General features: G+C 49.0%; 1 protein-coding gene across 2 annotated transcripts; it reads right to left on the bottom strand.

Moving 5' to 3' along the window:
• Window positions 1–2,723: 2,723 nt before the first annotated feature.
• On the bottom strand, window positions 2,724–21,424 carry OXTR (oxytocin receptor). Of its 2 annotated transcripts, XM_063721957.1 has the most exons (4): window positions 21,381–21,424; window positions 20,647–20,742; window positions 19,419–20,481; window positions 2,724–5,567 (listed from the first exon to the last, which is right to left on the bottom strand). In XM_063721957.1, the coding sequence occupies exons 3-4, from the start codon at window positions 20,338–20,340 to the stop codon at window positions 5,320–5,322; spliced, it is 1,170 nt and encodes a 389-aa protein (XP_063578027.1). In that variant the 5' UTR covers window positions 20,341–20,481; window positions 20,647–20,742; window positions 21,381–21,424; the 3' UTR covers window positions 2,724–5,319. The 2 variants fall into 2 exon arrangements, with proteins under 2 accessions (XP_063578027.1, XP_063578026.1); XM_063721956.1 differs by having other exon boundaries at window positions 19,419–20,742; window positions 21,381–21,415.
• Window positions 21,425–21,817: the final 393 nt, after the last annotated feature.

The raw sequence follows: 21,817 nt of genomic DNA, 5'->3' as shown, positions 1-21,817 counted from the left end.
CCTGTGCTCTCCCTTGGGGCTCTTCCACATTGTCCAGGGGCTCAGCAGGCCCAGGCTCCTCCCCGCTGAAAAGGATTAAGGCTGATGTTACTTATGTCCTCCTCAAAGGGCCTGCCCTTTCAAACGTCTCTTGAAATCACGAGGCCATCTGTTTCAAACTTGGAATCTTGGATTATGTAGAGAATTTGCCATCTTGGTATTTGCTATAACTGGATTTGACAATGACTCCAATTTTTCAAGCTCACTCTCTTTCTCTAAGGGCAGACTATGGTCGGTGCTTAATTACCCACAAAGTTCACAGAACTGGAGACAGGACACACATCGGAGATGCATGGGTGTCCAAGGAATTCTTCTCCCTCCAGGAATCCCCTTGAGAAGTATCAGGCAGAAAATCACATTGGGGGTATGATGAGAATGGGCCTGAGGCAGGAGGATGGAGTTCCGTTCCCCCTCATAAGATACATAGGGACCACCAGGGACTCCTGTTTGAAATGCGGGTTCCAAGGCTCTAGCTCCAGAGTTTGATTCAGTAGTGGGGCCCAGGAATCTGCGTTTTAACGTAAACTCATTTGTGATGCTGCAGATGGCTCCCAAATCCACTTTTAAGAAATATCTGTTAGGGTTCTTTCAAGGTAACAGTCTAGAATCCTATCATCCCCAGAGATCGACTGTGGTTCAAAGCAGGTTCGGGGACTTCATACATAATGTTTGTTCCTGGGTCTTAGAGCATCTTCCCACAGAACTCTGATAAGTGAGTGCACCTGTGATTCCAGAGAATGGGACCAGGACCTCCTCCACACCCTGCCACAGCCCATGCACCTGTTTCATAATCAGGCCAATAGCTCTGAAGCCCTGCACGGATCTGGGGTCTACAAGCCACCAGTTCCAGTCACCGTTCTTGGGAGGAAGAACGGGGGCAAAGCAATGTATGGAAACAAATGTTTACCTAGTGCAGTCTCTATCAAGCAGCTAATGACGCAGACACCTTATGATCAGCCATGCCATTCACCAACTGGCACAGTTACAGAGGGGTGCCAGAGCAGGTCACCACAGTAGAACAAAATCAAGGCATTCACATTTTGCCTTAAGTGGCGTTTCATTGCTATTGAATACAAAAAGAGTTAAACACTTTGAAACCAGGATTTTCTTAAAAGACAGCCTGCATTGTCCGCTTACACTTCCTGGAGTGGCAACACATAGACTCAACCCAAAAGGAGACCAAAGTATGTGTCAGATTTTTTTTTTCAGCGCTTAAAGAAATAAGGCTCAGTTTCCACGTTCGCTTTTGATGATCAGAGCCATGAAACATTGCAGAAGACAATCTGCAGCTCCCACTTCCTGGCAACCCCAGCCATGCATATGGTTGTAAACAAGTCTGAAACTGTAGGGAAAGGTGGTTGGTAGACCTCAGGCATGGGGTCTGGGGAGGAGGCCAGAAATAACTGAGCCCGAGGTAGCGTTCTGAACCCCTGCGCTCATTCTTCTAGGCTCTAGTTCGGGAACGACTAAGAAATGGTGAAAATGCTCTCAAGGAGATGGGTGGGGGTAGGGGTGTATATCCAGTGGGGCTATTGAAATTGAATGTCACTTATTTGCCATAAAACAGACTCCTGTGCCATAATAAGACCCGACGTACCTGCCAGAGCTTTCACATGAAGACAGTCACAAAGCATACCACTTGGTTCTGATGCCCAAGAATCATTAACTCCAGGGTTCCCAGGAAGGCTGTGCTCCTGGTCAGAAAATCTACCGTGAGTTGCTGTCCCTTTGATCCCTAGTGGCCTCTGTTGGCTCCTAGGATGGCAACTTCCCTGGGAACAGCAGAGACCTGGGGCATCTCTGGCTGGTGGGCAGCGAGGCATGAATGCTAACAGACCCCGCTACTGCCGCATTTGCACCCAGAGCACACCAGTGTTCCAGTACATGTGCACAGAGGCCCCAGAACAGCATCCTGTTAGCTTCCCAAAGAGCAAGGACTGGCTGGTGTTGACCCTCTTCGTGCATGTCCCAGCAACACTGAGCAACGTCTTGCAGTCCAAAGATGATGCTATCTTCAGTCTCCAGGTAATACTGAAGACCTTGTGCTAAATCCTTAGACTATGAACATGGACATTTCAGTGCAAGCGTCTCTTCTCCCAGAACCTCTAGACAATGCTAGCTCATTCTATTGTGTGTGTATGCACGTGTGTGTGGCTATGTGGCTACTGCAGCATGGAGGAAGAAGAAAGTGTGTTATAAAGAGAGAGAGTGGATCTGTGGCCTTTGAGAGTGCTCCGGCTGTATCTCAGTAAGTACAAAAATGTGTCTGGAAACTTAAAAGGTGCCCCACCATGCACTGAGCTGGCCAGTCCCTGACAGTAAACCTCTGATCTATAGTGTCCTGTATTTAGTGACTAAAGGTATTTCTTAGACGTGGTCATGTCCTAACCTCAAGGCTGAGAGGACATTTGAGAACACGTTCACTAGGAAAGAAAAACCTCTGACACTCCTATTTTAAATAAAACGTAACAACCTGCAGCTACAAGGCATCATTTGTGCCTTTACAAAGTAGGGATGTATTTTCACTGCTGTTACTTTTTGCCAAATAGAGACATTATCTCTTGCAGTAAAACCAAATAAGAAAATCATGAGATCCCTTCAAGCAGTGAGCCACATAGAGAAACAAAAGCTCTGAGAGGCAAGAGATTCCAAGGAATTCATCCATCAAGCTGGCCTTCTCTGAATTCATCTGTTGAAATTTTTTTGTTTATTTTTATTTTTTAAAGTTCATTGGTTTTTAGTACATTCTCAAAATCATGCACAATCACCACTAATTTCAGAACATTTTCATCACCCAAAAAAGAAACCCCAAACCCTTAGTAGTCACGCCTCATCTCCCACAGCCTCCAGGCCCTGGCAAACACTAATCTATATTCACTCTATATAGATTCGTCCACTTTAGACATTGCATTTCAATGCAATCAGACCATATGTGGTCTTTTGCACCTGGCTTCTTTCACTTAGCATGTTTTCAAGGTACATCCATGTTGTGGCATGTGTCAGTACTTCATTTCTTTTTAGAGTCTAATAATGTTCCATTGTGTGGATAGACCACATTTTATTTCCCATTCATCAGTTGATAGACATTTGGGTTGTTTCCACTTTCTGGCTATTACAAATAATGTTGCTATGAACATTGGTGTACAAGTTGTTGTGTGTATGTACGTTTTCATTTCTCTTGGGTAAATACCTAGGAGTGGCATTCCTGGGTCATATGGTCACTGTACGTTTAACTTTTTGAGGTACTGCCAAACTGTTTTCCAAAGCAGGTGCACCATTTACCTTCCTACCAACAATTTAAATTTCTACCAGTTTCTCTACATCCTTACCGACAATTGTTGTTGTCCATCTTTTTATTGTAGCCATCCTGGTGATTGTAAACTGGAATCTCATTGTGGTTTCGACTTGCATTTCCCTAATGAATAATAATGTTGAGTATTTTTTCATGTGCTTATTAGCCATTTGCATATCTTCTTTGGAGAAATGTCTATTCAAACCATTAGCCCATTTTTTAAATTGATTTATTTTTCTCCTTATTGTTGTGTTATAAGAGCTATTTATATATTCCAAATACAAGTCCCTTATCATATATATGACTTGCAAATATTTTCTCCCATTCTGCAGGTTATCTTTTCACTTTCTTGATAGGGTCTTTTGAATCACAAAAGCTTCAAATCTTGATTAAGTCCAATTTACCTATTTTTCCATTGGTTGCTTGTATCTTTGGTGTCATATCTAAGAAACCACTGCCTAATTCAAGGTTACAAAGATCTATGCCTATGTTTCTTTCTAAGATTTTGTAGTTTCAGCTCTTATATTTAGATCTTGGATGCGTTTTGAGTTGATTTTTGCACATAGTGTGAATAAAGGTCCAACCTCATTCTTTTGCACATGCATATCATTGTCTCAGTGCCATTTGTTGAAAAGACTCTCCTTTCTCTATTGAATTGTCTTGGGAACCTTGTCAAAAATCAATTAACCATAAGTATAAGTGTTCATATCTGTACTCTTTATTCTACTCCGTATGTCTATCCTTAAACCAGTAACACACTGAGCTGATTACTCTACCTTTATCGTAAATTATGAAATCAGGAAGTGTGAATCCAACAACTTTGTTCTTTTTCAAGGCTTATTTGGGTACTCTGGGTCCCTTGCATTTCTTTATGAATTTTGGGACTAGCTTATCAATTTCTGTAAAGAAGCCAGCTATGATTTTCATAAGGATTGCACTGAATCTGTATGTCAGTTAGGATAGTATTGCCATCTCAACAATACTAAGTCTGATCCATGAACACAGGATGTCTTTCCATTTATTTAAGCCTTCTTTAATTTCTTTCAAATTTTGTAGTTTTCAGTCTTGCACTTGTTTTGTTAAGTTGATTCCTATTTTATTCTCTCTGATGGTATTATAAATGGAAGTATTTAACTTCGTTTTCATATTGTTTGTTGCTAGTATAAAGAAATACAATTCATTTTTGTATATTGATCTTGTATCTTGAAACCTTGCGGAACTTGCTTATTAGTTCTAATAGCTGTGTGTGTGTGTGTGTGTGTGTGTGTGTGTGTGTGTATTCCTTAGGATTTTCTATATACAAAACGGTGTCATCTGCAAATAGTTTTACTTCTTCTTTTCCAATCTGGATGCATTTATTTCTTTTTCTTTCCCAAATGCTTCTTAAACATTAGCTTCTTAAACATTTTTAACCCAAGTTCTAATAGGTCCGCTGTGCCAGATGGTCTTACAAGGTAATCCCCTTCTCTTAGGGCTACCCTCTGACAAGCTGGTCCCCAAGGACCCCAGCATTTGTTCGCTTAAAGGCAAATACACTTTGAGGTCAGGAGGATCTTAGCACCACCCTCCCCATCTGAGGTCCCAACCCCACTCCTTACCCCAAGTCCAGAACACTGGACTTCCTGACCCAATTGGTCACCAATCCTATATTTACCACTTTTCACAATAGCCCAGAATAAAGAAGTAAAAAGATACTGGAGTGAAATTACAAGTCCAGGAGAAAAAACAAGCCACTCACTGCCCAGGGTGGCAGTGGGTTCAGGGTGGTAGAAGTACGTGTAGGAGGCCAGGGGTTTGTCTGATGGCTAAGTCCCCTATCATCTTCCATCATGGAGGCCACTCTCCACCCCACTGAAGCCACCCCAAGGAGTGGAGGGATACAAACTGATAGGTACCTTATACACAAACGTACGCCATCACCTAGGGGCAGAGCACTTACGCCAGCACAGCCCAAGCCTCAGGCTGCAGCCCTGGCCCTAGCTGGTGGGTCATGCCATGGATGGCTGGGAGCCGCTCCTCTGGCTGGAGCTGCGATGGCTCAGGACAAAGGAGGACGAGTTGCTCTTTTTGCTGGCACTCATCTCTCCCAGGCGGTTGCCCTTCAGGTAGCTGGCGGAGCAGCACAGGAAGCGCTGCACGAGTTCATGGAAGAGGTGACCCGTGAACAGCATGTAGATCCAGGGGTTGCAGCAGCTGTTGAGGCTGGCCAGGAGCATGACAATGATGAAGGCCGAGGCTAAGGGGGTGGGGGCAGGAGAAAGGAGAAAAGGGCATTAATTAACACTGGAGCCACTTCCAGACCTATCTGACTTAAACACCATTTCCTGAGCGACAGCCTTGTCCAAGTACTACATCTTGAATCACAAGATGAGGTACTAAAGAGGCAAAGTTTGTCTTCCTTCTCCCTCCTTGTCCTGGACATGCCCTCAGGCTGTCCTCCAAACCCTCCCCACCAGGCTTAGCTCAGGCTTGGAACTGTCTCTGCCTTTCTCTCACCAGCAGCTTTCCCACTGCCTACCTCCCTCAGCAGAAGCTGAATCCATCACAGCCACCTTTTCACGCATCACTCACCCAACGAGTGTTGAGTGCCTACAACTTCGAGTGTCTACAAGCACAGTACCCAGAAGCTGCCACACCTAGTTTGCATGCTAGCCTCACCAGCGCCTAGTTACTTGAAGTCCCTAAGAAGCTTCGGTTTCCTAATCTTTAAATGGGCATAAGGAGAGTGCCTAAACCTCTGGAGACTGCTGCAAGGATTAAAGAGTGCCTGGTACACAGTGGGTGCCCAATAAATGATGGCTGCTATCACGACAATGTGCCGGGCAAATCAAATAAAATGAGAAACACCACGATGCAGACATCTTATGGGTTAGGTAGGCACCGGAAGGGGGTGCCACTCTGAGAGTCATGGCCAGCCCCACAAACGGGGCATGTGAGCTGATTCCCAAAGATGCCTATGGTTTTTCCAGGCAGAGCAGGGAAGAAATGTGCTCCAAGCAGAAGGAATGGCACCAGCAAAGGCATGGCGGCAAGAAAGTGTGTGACATCTTCATGGCTGATCAACTGAAAGCATCTCCATGAAGCTGTGCCTAAGAGCACTGCTTCAGCATGACAATAAGACTCATGCAGGAAAAAGAAAGTGACATGGAAATTATCTGAAGCACTCTGTAAAGGCTATTATACTGAGGACTCATGGAGTTGCAGGCAAAATTAATGATCAGAAATCAGCTTCAAGACATTGCCTGTCACAAACTGAAACTTCAAGGGAGAAGAAAAAAATCCTAATTCTAGCTACTTCCAAGCACGGGGATAAAAATCTGGCTTCTTTCAGTGGCCTTAAATCTGAACAACCAGACATCTCCCGATGACAGACAAGGCCAGGCAACATCTCCAGAAACCCACAAGGAAAACAAGTAAGAATTGTGTTCAGCCACCTCCTTGTGTGTGAAGGCAACTGCAAGAAGGCTGGGAAAATCCACTAGTCTTCTTTCTGTCTGCTCTGCAAAATTTTTCGACAAATAACTCTAGAGTTCAGAGCTAAATCCAGGGAAGGACTCTTCACTGGGGATGCTCAAGAGGTGCAAAATCTAGATGTGGCCACTGATGAAGAGAACAGAGATGTTTGTCAGCAAAGTCTTCAAGCACCAAGGGAAGAAAGGCAGTTGGTTGTTGTTAAGTCTACATGAGTGGCTCTCAAAGTGGGCACCCCCCTCAGAGCGACACATCACATGGGAACTTGATGGAAATGCACATTCTCAGGCCCCACCCCAGAATTACCCTCTGGAGGTAGGGCTCAGGAATGTTGTAATTCTAATGCACCCTCAAGGTTAAGAACCACTGGTCTAATTAATTTGTGCACCTGTTGGAACAAGAGCAAGCTACGACAGACAGAAAACAAAATTCTTGCAAAAGAGAGTTTTTAGAAAGCAAAGAATGGAAATTTAACTCTTAGTACTAAAATAATAAAGAACAGAAAGGAGGAAAAGTGAAAGAAAAATGATCAATATTACTAAATTCACTGGTTTTAACAAAAAATATTTTGTTAAGAAATTTGCTTTGATTTGGATGGATAAGAAGATGAATTTAAGTTTAGAAACTCTGATGGAATATTTCACCAACAAAATTGAAATTCACCCACAAGACTAAAAACAGAATGTCTTAGAAATAATGAAAGAGGCAAAAATCAACATGCAAAAGTCAACATTTACAAACTACCAGCCACAAAGGGAAGGACATAGGTGTATAAAGCTTTGCAATGAGGTAGAAGGAAACATCAGGGATGAAGTTCACAGAAAGACACTGTGTTTTGCCTAGTTGGACACAGTTATTTGGCACAATCTTATCTGTTCATTTAAGCTATTGGTCTTACTCTTTGCCCTTTGGATCTTTCAACTTTTTTATCCTATTTTTTAAAAAACTACAGAAACATCAACAACAAAGAAGAAAATAGTTAATGAATTCCTAAGTAGCCACCAATCCTTCTGCCTCCAAGAGGCTGGTCTGGGTGGGAGAAGTCTGGCCAGCATCTCTGATCCCACCTGGCGGCCACAGACACGAGTGACCTCAAGTGGGTCCTCAGGGGATGAAGGGCCCTCTCTAAGCTGAACCTGCTCGTGTCAAGTTACTAACACTAAAGGCACATTTGGCTGTTCTTAATTTGTCAATATCCTAGTCACCCAAAGTCCTTAAGTTTCCAGGAACAGCACTTCAAAGCACTACCATCAGGGGGAGATCTATTTGGAACACAAAGCAGGGACTATGGAGCATGTTTCAAAGGGCTGAGGCAGCAGGAATAAAGGCCCATGGTTGAGAACAGCCAAGATCATTCAGGGACTTCCCGGGAGGCAAGAAGGGAAAAGGGGAGTTTCACAAGAGAAGAGGTTGGAAAGATGGTTTAGAACCAGACAGGAGGATCTTAAATCCAGGCAGAGTCTGCCCACTTTACTGTATGGGCAATAGGGAGCCACTGATGGTTACTGAGCAGGTGAGCGACTACGGATTCCACTTCAACCTGCTTTCTGCACTTATTGTATCTTGTATAGGCCATAGCATTCCCCTTTCTGATGGCTAGAAAGGCTTCACAGGATTACAGAGGACTTGGAACGGAACAAAGCATGGAAAATATTGTCCTTACATTTCACAATGTTATTTCCATGTGAGGATGTGACAATGTTGACCATCATAATCACTGCTCAAGCCTGCCCAGAAGAGTACAGTTTTCAAAGTAGACTTACCCTCAATTTATAGATGAGGAAAGTGAAACTCAGAGAAGGGCACACAGCAAGTCACCCTGTGTTCATACATAAAAGTAATGAAGACTGATTCCTTTTAAAAAGAGGTTAGCATCCTCACAGGTCAGGTTGGTTCCAATTAGTGAATCCTGTCAGTCCCAAAGCCAAGACAGAAGCTGGTTAGGCAGTTTGCCTAATGTTATGATCTGAGGGACAGAGAGCAACTTCCCTGTTCCCAAAACAAATGTGGTCCACCACTGAGAGTAAGCAGTGCCCATTCCCCATTTTTGATGCTGTGGATGCTGTGGTGGCCCCTGGGTACCCATTCCTCTAGCTGCCCAAGAGCTGCCTGCCAAATGCTCACAGCTGAGCTCCTCTCTGGGCATTGCCTTTGGCCAAAAGGAGCTGCCACACCCAATGACTGCTTAGTGCAAATGTGCAAAGGCCAGACCCCATGCCTTTATCCGGGCTTCTCTGAAGGGCCATGGCCATTCCCAAGCTCCCGGTGAGACTGGCCTCCCTCCCCATTTCCACACAATGCAGCCACAATGATGTCAGCGCAGAGAGGAGGACCTACAAGTCCTCATGGGCCTGACCTGGAAAGGTCTGCTATGCAGCGAGCACCTTCTCCAGGTCCCTCAGGAAAGGAAGCTGTTCACAGTGGGAGCCCCCTGGCCCACAGAAACACTGGCTGAGAGGCAGGGAGGAGAACCCAGGAACTCAGGATCCAGACACAAAGCCCTGGGGCCTGGATCTCCCTCCCACCTAATCACTCTCTGAACTACATCTGAGTGAACTAGTGCCTGAGCCTCAGTTTCCTTATGTGTAGCATGGAGGCGGCACTCATAAGGCTATTGGGAAAATGAAAAAAAAAAATTAAAGATAGTGTAAAAGGGCTTTGTGACTGGCAAAGTGTTTATTCAAGTAATTATTATTAATATTAGTATTAATGCATGTGAGGTATGACCAACTATAGCAATTCTTTAAAATCCAAGTTTGAAGACTCCCAATCCCAGAACAATTAAAGAAATTATCCTTAGCCCATTTTCCCAACACTTCTCAAAAGTTAAAAAAAAAAAAAAAAAATCAAACCCCGGAGTCCTCAGATTGAATTACCTGATAAGAAAGGAACTCTAGACAGTCCATTTTGGAAAAACTTATTCTGCCAGCGACCAAGAAATCCAAAAGGGAAGGTTGCTGCAACCGTGGCCAGGAGCAGGATCTTAGGGTCTTCGCTGGAAGAGCCAGTTCTAATCATGTCTCTCCCACTTGCCTGCCATAAAAATCACATCTTGCCCCATGATCGAGTCCTGAGTGTGTACCAGACTGCAAACTTACTCTCTCCCATCTTGAAGAGGAGGTGCTGTCCACCAGACTCCGCGGGAGCTGCTGGCCTCACACTTATGGCATTTCTTGGAGGAGGAAGAGGTCAGACATCCATCCTTTCATTCTGCCTCCACTCCATGCCATGCACTGAGTAGGTGCTGGGATCTAAGTGGAGTCCCTGCCCTCAAGTGATTTCCAGACTCAGGATGAAAAAGAGAGACTTCAAAGACCAGCAGAATATTGAACAGGGGGTAAAGCATTTGGGAAGGGGCTGCTGGGCACAAGACTGGGGACTAGGGGTGGTTTTCAAGTGCAGCCTCTTATGTGCCAAGCAGGGGACATGAGCAGAAACAGCCACACACCAAACGCCAACATCCCCTGCTGGGCAATTCTGCCTCTGGGAGAATCAACTCTGCATTTCTACTTGGCACCATGATTTGTGGAGGGGTGGGAGGCGGAGGTCCACGTTCCATCCTTCCCAGCCTGGCTTTCCTCAAGCCCCAAGAACTCCCCTGTTAGGATTTCCCGGCACTCTCTCCACCCCAGCACTGAAACTCCAAATTAGCCCAGAACAGCTGACGGGCAGCTGGCCACGGCCTTTCTGGGCTATGCTGTTCCTGAGGCTACTGGCACGTTTCACATGACTCAAAGACACATGGCCAAGATCGGCTGGGTCAAAGCAAGCCCATCAACTTTACAAAAGGCCCGCACTTGAGAAACCAATCATTTGCCACGAGGCCTCCCCAGAGTACCAGGAATTCAGATGTAAGTCCCTTGTTCCTACAGGACTGTGCAGGCATCTGGGAACAAAACTATGGAAGGCCCTTTCTTAAGAAAATGATTTTTGAATATACGCTTATAAAAAGATTGAGTCTTAATATATACTATAGGGTGCCTTCCTAAAAAAGACCACTATTTTACAACTGTGATTTTTCTAAAAATCACAGATGTGTGATCACCCCGTGTAGTGCAAGGTCTGGGTGAAGAGCCAAACGGGCGGGCCACAGAGTCGAAAATGGGTTTCTCTGACAGCACTGCTCTGATCTGGTAGGTGTGCTGGACTCACTGGGCTGGGCCTGAGAATAACCACATTCTGGAAGAAGACAAGCCAGGGTCTTCCTGCAAACGACCAGCCCTTCACTACCCTTTAAGGAATGACAAGGCCCTCCAGCCAATCTGGGCCACACGTGTAAAGGCAAACAGTGAGTGCTGGTAAAAGATAATATATTAAAGCTTTGCTGCTCAAAGTGTAGCCAATGGCTGATAGGCATCACCTGTTTCCTTGTCAAAACTACAAGCTCTTGGGGCCCCACTCCAGACCTACTGAATCAGAATCTGCATTTTAACAAAATACACATTAAAATTTGAGCAGCTTCCTTCCAACTGGCTCAAATCGTATAGATAGGAAAGAAGAAATGAATAAAGTAACTGTCCACCGTTCTTGATCTCAGTGTGGAATGTGCATCTGCTTCTTTGCATAGTAAGCTCCTACTCATCCCTCAAAAACCCTTTTCAAATGATACTTCCCCTCTGAAACCCTCCTGATTTCTCCCCAGGGAGACAGATCAACTAATGCCTTCTCAGGGCATTTGCAGTATTTGGTAAATAAATAGCTCTATAACAGCATCACCCCATCATATTGTCATTATTTTTTGATACTCTTTGGCTGGGGCTGTGTCTTATTGGTGGCTCTGTCCTTAGGCTGCTAACAGGTACTGGAAAATAGGAAGAGTTCAATAAGGAGCTGAATTGAACTGAAGCATGAAATTAGCAGGCAAGAGGTCCTGATAAATCGGCCACCGCTGTCAGTATGTTGGAAGGGCTACAAATAATTTCCCTGCTCAACCACAGGATATGGCCTCCCAATAAGGTGACTGGACTCAAATGCAATTCCCTCTGGGAAAATTAAGTTCGCCCTCAGATATGGTCAGATGGAGAGAAAGGGAGAGAAACAGAATGTGCAAGAGTGCTATTGGGGTGGGAGATATGGGCCAGGAGGGCAGAAGCCCACAGTCTCAAAGCATCTGACTAAAGGGCAAGAAGCCTTAGCTCCCGGCTGAGCACAAAATGAGATACTGGCAGAGGCTGCCCCTCAGTGCAGAAATCAGCAGTAAGGATTTGGGCCTTGGGGCTGGGACACTGGACACCACCTGGTTACACCTCCCTCCCACCCATACCTTAGACAAGACCCAGCCTAGGGTGCCTCTAAACCAGAGCTAGAACCTTCCAGCTGGCCTCCTGCCTCCTCCAGGTGAGACAGTTGTTTCTCTTTCAATACTCTTGTTCCCAGCATCCTTGGACTTGCCACCATGTGCCAAATGAAACTGCAGCCCCTTTGCTAAAATGCTAGGCCTGTACCCAAAATGACTCCCACTCCATCAGCTACGCTGACTTGCACCAGCAGGATGTTCCACTCTCTCTACAACCTAAGCCCTATTCTGAACTTCAGAAACCTGAGATTCTGAACCCCAGAAACCTGAGTTGTGGGCAGGCTCAGCCCCACACCTGAAGTCAGCACTGCCACTCCACCTGACACTAACCCAGCAGAAACTGGGGGTGTCCCTCCCAGAGGTCTGTGGGTGTACCCAGAACTCTGTGATCAACCTTGACCACACTGTCCCACATTTATGCATGTCAGCAGCTGGCCGCAGGAGGGCGAGGGCTTGGGAAGGCCCCTTTCCAACTCTCTTCACTTGGGGGTTGACAGATGAAAGCAGAGGTTGTGTGGACAGGAGCCTGCAGAGGCATCAGTAACTGTTTTTTTGGAGTGAATGAGTTAGCATTCAGAGGAAGAAGCCCCGCAAACTGGGAAAACAGGGATGGTGTCCTGAAAGGGGCACTGGATGAGGCTGCCATGCTCAGCTTTTCAAGCTGTGCACCACAAAGCTCCTAGGAACACCCTGTTCATAGACCATGAGGTAAAAGGCATCCCCTGGAGTTGTGCCACAAAGCAGCCCACACAATGGACTTGGGCTTCAAAGGATGGGAATCCATGGAAGAAACTGAGGTAGGTGTTCCCATTGGCAGGAAAGGTATTAGCATAGGTGCAAAGACAGCAAGGCCACAGGAACTTGTGGAAAGCGGCAAATCATCGGGCCTGGCTGGTGGTACACAAGGCAGGCTGACCAGAGACCAGGGCAACAAGAGAGTACTCACTTGTTGGGTATTAGTTTAAAAAGCAGAACAGGGGGTCTAAGCCAGCAGTTCTTAACCAGGGATGACTTTGCCCCTTAGTGAACTTTTGGCAATGTCTGGAGACAGTTTTGGTGGCCACAGTTGGCAGAGAGGTTGCTAATGGCACATAGCATGTAGAGGACAGGAATGCTGCTAAATATCCTACCATGCACAGAACAGCTCCTCCCCAAAACACATACACACACGCCAAAGATTATCCAGCCTAAAATGCCAATAGTGCTAAAGTTGAAAAATCATGCTCTAAACCAAGAAAGTGATAATGGAAAGAGAAAGCAAAGTGCCAACATGAGGCATGTGGTGCAGCTAAGATGATGAATTGGTGGACACAGGGAGGATGCGAGGGGCATGGCACTGAACCCAGAGTGCTGGGAGGGCAGTGCCATCAGCAGATGTGTACCTAGGTGGGTGTGTGTGTAAGTGTTGCAGGAAGAGCCCAAGATGACAGGACCTTGGGGCCAGATAGTGGGGGAGGGCTCGGCTTCCATGGATCTGAGGCAGGTCCAGGGATCTAACAAGTGCCCAGGAGATCCCCAAGCTGAAGGGGTAGATCATCAGGAAAACTGCTGGCCTGGGGTGGCAGGGGTTGGGGTAGCCATGCAGTGCATCAGTCTCTAGTGTAAGATGGCTGGGTTCCAATCCCAGCTCCATCACTTACTCAGCAGTGAGCGTGGGCAGGTCACACCTCTCTAAGCCTCAGTTTCTTCATCTGTAGAAAAGCCATGATGGGCCCCTGCCTTGCTGCATTAGGGTGAGGAGCAGAAATGGCCTGGGCACAGGCCTTGCTCACAGTGGGGACTCAGCCAGTGGTGGCTGCTGTTACCAAGTGATCCCACTCCTCCCTTCACCAAAGCTGAGGCCCAGAGAGGGTGTCTAATTCCATTATGAGCTGTTATCCCCATTGCTCAGATGGGAATGGCAGAGGTCCAGAGGCCATCAAGAGACATTGCCCCAAATGACACAGAGGGCAACAAGACCAGGTCCCAGAAGGGAACTGGCTACTTCCCAGTACTGTCTCCTGGGGCTGGGGGCTCTGGCAGGTGGGGTCTGGTGTACAGTGTCTGGCTTCAGGCCCTGGGAGGGAGTCCTGTGGGGTTGCCTTTGCTTCCAAAAGTTGCCAGGGCAAGGTGGTAAGGTCAGCAGGTGGGCCAGTGCCTCAGGTCACACTCAGACATGCCAGCCCCAGGCCACAGACCTGATCCAGCCTCCACAGACAGCATGATGCAGCCAGGGCACCTGCTAATCTCCTCCTGATCTGAGGCCCTCCACAGCCCCTCTTCCCCTGCTCACCCCTCCCGAAACCCACACAGACAGCCATCAAATGGAAAAATGATGTAGCAGGGCCTCACCCAAGATGTTGGTTTAGGGAATGTTTTTCTTTGAGTTTTTGTTTTTTGCTTTTTGTCTTTTTAGCTGTTATTTATCAAACCTCTGGGGGGAAAAGAAGTGAAATCACCTCAGGGCAGAAACCCTAAGGGAAAGCATTAATATTAGCTAAGAACATAAAAGAACACACAATTACTTAATCATATAAGAGTCTGAAGTTAACTGTCCATCTAATTGTGATTTGTACCCAGAAGGGCCGAGCTTGTGCACTCTTCATGGCCCAGAATGAATATCCTGTCCAAGCTTCTCCTGTCAACCCATCATGCTCTCCACATAACTGAGTCACCTCAAGAACAAGCCCCTCCAAGGGGCCTGGTCCCCCACACCTCGGGCACAGCATTCATGGAAAGGAAAGGTGTATGGGACATGCCCGAGGGTCCTCAGTCCCACAGAAACAGGGAGGGGCTGGGAAGTTCATTCTACAGATGGGGAAACGATTCAAACCGGGCCTCCTGTTCTTGTCAGCCTTCCTCCCAGTCCAACGCTCCTGACAGATGTTCGGTTGCCCCAGTGACGGGGCGCTCCTTTCTTTCCCAGGTTGCCAATTCTGTTTTGGAGGGCTACTTAGAAAGTTCCTATTCCTCCTGAGTCCAGCTCTTCATGCCCATCCCTGCCCCATCTCACTCACCTCCCTGCTCCCATTTTCCACGTGTTTGGCAAGCACTGGTTCAGCTATCAATGACTGTGCAGCCTTGTGCCAGGCATCCCCTGGAGTAAAAGGCATCCCCTGGAGTTGTGCCACAAAACAGCCCACATATTGGACTTGGGCTTAACAAGTAGGGAACAGGACAAGCAGCGTCCCTGCTGTGATAGGGCTCACAGTCCACCTCTCCAGCCTTAACAAGCTTCTCTCCCACCTCCCAGCCTCCCTGAACACACCGCCTGCTGTCCACTCCCATTCCCTCCACCCAGGCTCAAGACAAGAATCCCCACCTTGTCCATCAGGAAGGTCCATAAGTCACACCATTTAATCCTCACAACAACCCCACGCAGTGAGCTGTGCTATCCTTATTACATGAAGGAGGAGGCGGAGGCTCAGAGCGGGTAAAACAACTGGCTTAAGGACACTGGAATGGGCATTTTACCAGGGAGATGCTGGAAGGAGAAGACTAGAGACAGAGACCCCAAATCCTGTCCATCGCACCCAACCAACATCAACCAACCCTAGAAATGCAAACAACCCCACTCTACCAAACTCCCTCCTCATCCTCATCTCCTCCCTCAGAACTGCCCCAGGGGCAGAGTCCCTGCAACCAGCATAGAAAATGCCACTGGGTTCAAGGGAAAAGGCTGGTGCCAAATCTTTGGCTTTGGAATTTAATTCTGAAAGATATATAAAGGGCTTGTCAAACCCTGCATGGGGCATCTGGTCTCACCAGCCTCACCAAGTCAGCACCTGACAGTATCCGGCTGCTTGGGAAAACAGATCTCATTAAATTACTCAGATGCTTCCATTGGCTCTTTCTTCTGAATCATGGAAATATTTAAACTCAAAGTTTTCCTCTTTGGTTCTTATAATGAGTAACCACGTGTAGAGCTTGTCTATACACAGAGAAACTATTATTATTAATAGTATTATTACTATTATTGTAATAGTTTTATTTTCCTTTTCTTCTCCCTACTGCCTGCTTTATCCCAGTTTCCTTATATCTATTTTATCTTGTTGAGGTACCTAAATTTTTGTCCACCACTGCACATTACTTTTGGAACAAGGTGACCTTTAAACCCATAAAGGCAGCCCTTGGTATTTGTGAAGGCGTATGAGGGAATGAAGTTGCTCAAGGGAGAGATGGAAAAGAGAGAGCAAATGCTGAAGCAGAGAGGGACTTTGGGTCCCTGGGCCACCACATCTGCAGCCACCAGAAGCATGACATTCCACCCACTCTGGCAGCCTTGATGGGTGGCCATTGGTTAAGCTTCCCTATCCCCTGGGGTTTTCATGATAAAGCAGGAACAGACCCATGTGTGCCCCACCTCTCTTGCCTCCCTGTGAGCCTGCTCCACCCGCAAGCATCCGTGGATGGTGTCATACTGTTAGCCACAGGCTTCAGTACTGGCTCCTCAGGCGATGAGTGGAGAGCCCTGGTCTAGATATTTCTGCATCTAAATTCTGTCCTCTTGGAGAGGAAAGTGGGGCTGTGCATTAATTCCACTCTTCTGATAACAACCTCTCGAGGTAGCTCGAGTGTGGTTCTCTTTTATTCCTTCCTTAACCCTTGCTGGTGGCCTCTGGATTGAGAGGTATCTCCAAAGTGATGCAGATACCATTTCCACCTGCTACTTGCAATTATCCAAATTAAGGCCAAGTGGACACACGGCTGGTGTTCTAACTGAGCTTGCAGCCACTCTGACCCCTGCATCCCCAAGGCCTAGGCATGATGTGGCCAGGCTGCTGGTGGCCAGAGTCCACGTCATCACCTCTGTGTTTGATGAGGCACTCACATCTGGACCAGGCTCCTGCTCCTGACTGTGTGCTTGGGGCAGAGGGGAGGTCCCAGCTGCAGCAGCGTCATGAATCCCTGCCGGTCTGTGTTTGGATTCTTCCCAGCACCCAAGACAGAATGCCGAGGAGGACCAAGAGAAGCCCTGGGTTTTTCATGCAACACCCACCCTTCCCTGTAAATTCCTAAAGAAGCAAAGGGAAGTAGGACCTGAAATTCTTAAAGTCCTCTTCTTTCCCTGCCCCTTGGGCTTAAGCAGGAGCCCATCTCTACTGAAGGTCTCGTCCCCAGGAAAATCCTCAGAGGCCCACAAACACTCAAGAGGCCTGGTACCTCCACTCTGGCCAGGATGTGTGTGCGTCTGTTTTTTTCTCTCTCTTTTGCTTCTAAGACAAAGAAATCAATTGTTGACATGCTTTTAAAGTGTAGAAAAGATCTAAACTTCACTTCATGGTACGTGTGATGTGTTAACCACACACTCTCCTTCTTTAGGGAGGACACACAGTGAGAAGAGGAGTGCAGGTGAGGGGGCTGAACAGCAGGAAGCCGTAGAGGAGGGAGCTGGGAGGAGAGGGAAGGAGAAAAATCACCAGATACTCAAGACATGAATGGGAGAGGCAAGGGGACCCCAAGGAGAGAGGAGCGGAATGTCTGTTGAATAAATTAACTGAATGCTGAAATGTCCTCATTCTAAAAGCAAGACACTAAGGCTCAAGGGGAACAAAGGGATCTCTCATCTAATATCCCAAAGCTAGTAAGGGCTGGAGGAGGACTAGACCCCACATCTCTCCAGTATCTACTCCAAGGGGTGCTGGTTTCACTTCCTTGATAGTTGGTGTTCAAGCTCCTCAAGACCTGGATCTGGTTTCTTCAGATCTGCCCAGGAAACAGGTATGGCCTAAGGCCTTACTTAAAGACTTCCACTACTGGCTTTTGCCCAATCCCACTCCCTCATCACATGTCCTTCATAGGAACCCTGGCACAGGAAACATCAGCTCTGCCTCTGACTTGCTGTGTGACCTGGTGCAAGTGCCTTCTCCTCTCTGGGCCCTAGAACCCTCTCTGTAAGGTGTTACCAGGGGCCACAGGCATTCAGTAAATATTGAATAACCAGTGTCTTGGCCACTAAAGCAAACACTGAGCTAACCGGGAGGGTTCCGTAAAGCCTGGAGCCTGTGATTTTCAGAAAGGACCAAAGCAAAGTTACCAAACTGAATGAAAGCAGCTGGCACTGAGATTTCAGCTTCCCAGGATGCATGTATTTGAGACTATTGGGAGCAGTAGTAACTGCACACAGAAATGGGACATTTGCAGTGTCTGGAGTGCAGAAAGGGTGAAAGCAAATCCTTTGGTCTTTCTTTACAAACATTTGAAGTCCCTAGCAACCAGTATGCGTTATGGGATTACCTTCAAACAAAAACTTATAAATCATTCACCACCAGCAATCACCCCTCCTGCTCTTTCCAAATGAGCTACTGGAAAGGGGTTGGGGGGCAGGGAGTGACAGGAAGCTGCCTGGTGCTCTGTGCCTTGGGGACAGCCACCCAGCACCAGCCACAAACCCCAGAGCCCTAGGGTGCCTCTGTTCCTCCAAGCTTTCTCCCTAGGTCGCCCTCTTCTATGCCCTCCTCTTAGCTTTCTGGCACAGGTCAGGAATGGACAATTGCCCCACCCTCAGCCTTGTCCTCAGCAGTCCTCCAACCTGGAAGGCAAATTCCCTGCCTACAGAAATCACCCAGCCTCCCCCTCAAACTTGAATGTGCCCCTCAAGGCTTTCTTCTCTTTCCTCCAAGTGGAAGTGAAGTCTCAGTCCTGGGCACTCTCCTCCCTAAGCCTGCCCACCGCTCCTTGCAGTACTCACCTCTCTGCTTGGAGACTCATCACCTCCACTTGATGAGGGGTTCAGGGATTTGTCTTCACCTCTCCCTTGGACTCCTCTGCCCCCCAACACCCCCTTCAACTACTAGGTGCTTGGTTGGACAAATCGCCCACCCCTGCAAGGCTGTCCTTGTCCAAACCAGACTTCTTGGCTTCAAGTGGATTTCTTGAACTTAAAGTGGAAGTTCATCTTAACGTGAACTTAAAGTTGAAGGAGCTGGAGCTTGGCCAGGGGTTCCAAACTTACCTCCACCACCTCCTCCTAAGCACGTGGGAAAGCAGATGGAGTCCCTTGAACCTGTTTCCACCACCACAGTAAACCCTACAGCCCATATGCAGCCCAAGGACTGTACTAAGGACTTTAACTGCATTTTCTCATGGCATTCCCCTATGCCTGGTGACAGTTAGTACTTTTATCCTTATTGCCACCTTAGAGAAGAGAAAGTGGAGGCTCAGGGAGGTTAATTGCCCTAAGTCACTTGGCCAAGGGATGATAGAGCAGTGACTCTGTGGGATTTCAAACCCGCGTATCCCCTAGGAAGTCCACAGACCCCTGGACATTCTGAGGCAGCAAGATAAGGGCCTCCGCCCGCCACCAGGCTCCCTCCTCCTGGGTCTCACAGCCCTGGCTACCTTCCTTGGGCGCGTTGGCATCCCAGACGCTCCACATCTGCACGAAGAAGAAAGGCGTCCAGCACACGATGAAGGCCAGCACGATGATGAAAGTCATCTTGACCGTGCGGATCTTGGCCTTGGAGATGAGCTTGACGCTGCTGACACGCGCCAGGGCCACGCGCCCCCCATCGCCAGCCGCCGCGCCCTCTGGCGCCTCGGCCGCCGCCGCTGCAGCGGTCTTGAGCCTCAAGTTCTGCCAGATCTTGAAGCTGATAAGGCCGTAGCAGGCAGCGAGCACGATGACCGGCACGATGTAGACAGCTAGCGTGATCCACGTGATGTAGGCCTTGGGTCCCCAGGGCTGGATGAAGACTGCCCAGCAGTCGAAGACGCCGTCAGCCACCTCGCGCAGAGAGAAGATGTGCACCTGCGGCGCGCTGGCCACCAGGCAGCCGAGCCACGTGGCGAGCACTGCCAGGCGGTCGGTGCGGCGGCGCAGCGAGCGCAGCGGCTGGCAGATGGCCAGGCAGCGGTCCAGCGACATGAGCAGCAGCAGGTAGGTGGAAGCGAACATGCCCACCACCTGCAAGTACTTGACCAGGCGGCACAGCAGGTCGGGCCCGTAGAAGCGGAAGGTGATGTCCCACAGCAACTGCGGCAGCACCTGGAACACTGCCACCACCAGGTCGGCGATGCTCAGGTGCTTCATGAAGAAGAAGAGGCGCGAGTGCTTGTGGCGCGTGGTGCGCAGCGCCAGCAGCACACACGCATTCCCGCTCAACGCCAGGAACAGGATGAGACACAGCACCGCCACCTCCACGCGCGCCAGGGCCTCGTTGCGCCGCGGGGGTCCGGCGGTGCGGTTGCCCTCGGCCCCCGGCGGCGCGGCGCTGGCGTTGACTGCCTCGGCGCTCCAGTTGGCTGCGAGCGCGCCCTCCATGACCTTGGCGGCCGCGGTGCGCCCCGGCCTTGAGCCCTTTACGGCTTGGCGCGGCGGGGCCGGATCCGGCGTGTCGGAGGGTGTAGGGGCGCCTGGGGCTCCACTCCTGGAGACTCCACAGACGGATCTGCTGGGTCCACCCTGAAACAAACCGGGAAGGCCGTGAGGAGACCGCTGCGTTTCTCTTCCGACGCGGGTAGGGCGTGCTTGTCCCATTCCCAGGAACCCAAGTCATCTGAAACACGGGGCACAACCGCTGGCCTCGGGTTGCTCAGCCGCCACCCCAGAAATCCCCGTTGGAGGTACCTCCTCTGAGCCACTGCAAATGAGCGGGAATCCTCTACCAGCCACAAGCCCAGAGCCCCCAGCGTGCCAGTTCCTTGGGATGTCCAGCGGCTTCCACTGGGGGAGAAGGGAGGGTCAAAATCAGCAACTTTCCTCCAGGAGTGGGAATCTAAAACCAAATCACCTCCCCGAGGGATCTCCAAACTACCTACTCGCCCCACGCTGTGACCCTCAGCATATCCACCTCCCGCGGGACCCCCAAACCAGCCCCTCTCCTAGTAAACGTTAATTCAAGTACTTCCTCCGGAAATCCCCAAATAGCCACTTGCCTGGGAAACCCCGGCTCTAGTCCTTCCCCGTCTAACCCCCTTTTCTAAGACGGTCAGCCGTCATTCCCTGAACTTCCACAGCACCTGCTTCGGTGGAAACCCGGTTCTGCAGTCCCTCCTGGGGGAACCCCTACCTCAAAGCCCAGGATGCCCAAGCGCTGTTCCCAGACCCTGGCATAGACACCTCCCGCGGGGCTCCTCCCCAGCCCGGCAGCCTCGAAAGTTCAGGAACCCCCGACTTGCGCTTTGGACCCAGATAATCAAGGACTCTGAGTCTCAATCTCGAGAAGTCACTTTACAATCTCTCGGAACACCCCGCGCTCCTCCAGGAACAAGGAGTGCGAGGCACCCCACCACCTCCACTCGGGTCCCGATGGCTCCACCGGCCCTAGCCATCCCGTCCACCCCTGCTTAGCACCCAGCTACCTGCACCGAGTCCGCAGGTGAACCTAAAGTTGACTCCCCCCCGAGGAAGTTTCACGGCGACTGACGGCCCCAGTGACGCGTGCGCTCCCGGCCCGAGTTGGGATGGCCTGCCAGCTGCACCTAATGTGATGCTAGGCTGAGGTCTCTGACTGGAGCCTCGGTTGGAATCCCCTCGCCGCAGCCTGGCTGGTCGCTGGATGGGTACAGGAGGCGAGCGAGGAGCGCCTCCCAGGCTGCGCGCGCGGACAGCGTCTGGATGCGGCGCTGTGCGCTGGGGCCGAGGCTGCACTATCGCATGAGTCCGCTAGGGGGCGGGCGAGGCCAGCAGCGCAGACCCCTGCGGAGCCGGGCTGGTTGACCCAGCGTTGGTCCCAGAGCCTTAGCAAATGGGTTTATTTTGCAGTGGTTTAAAACTGTGAGAGGGAGGGAACTCGTAA

Source organism: Pongo abelii, chromosome 2 (genome assembly GCF_028885655.2).
Source record: "Pongo abelii isolate AG06213 chromosome 2, NHGRI_mPonAbe1-v2.0_pri, whole genome shotgun sequence".
NCBI classification, from domain to species: domain Eukaryota; kingdom Metazoa; phylum Chordata; class Mammalia; order Primates; family Hominidae; genus Pongo; species Pongo abelii.
This window is presented reverse-complemented; position numbering and strand designations above follow the sequence as displayed.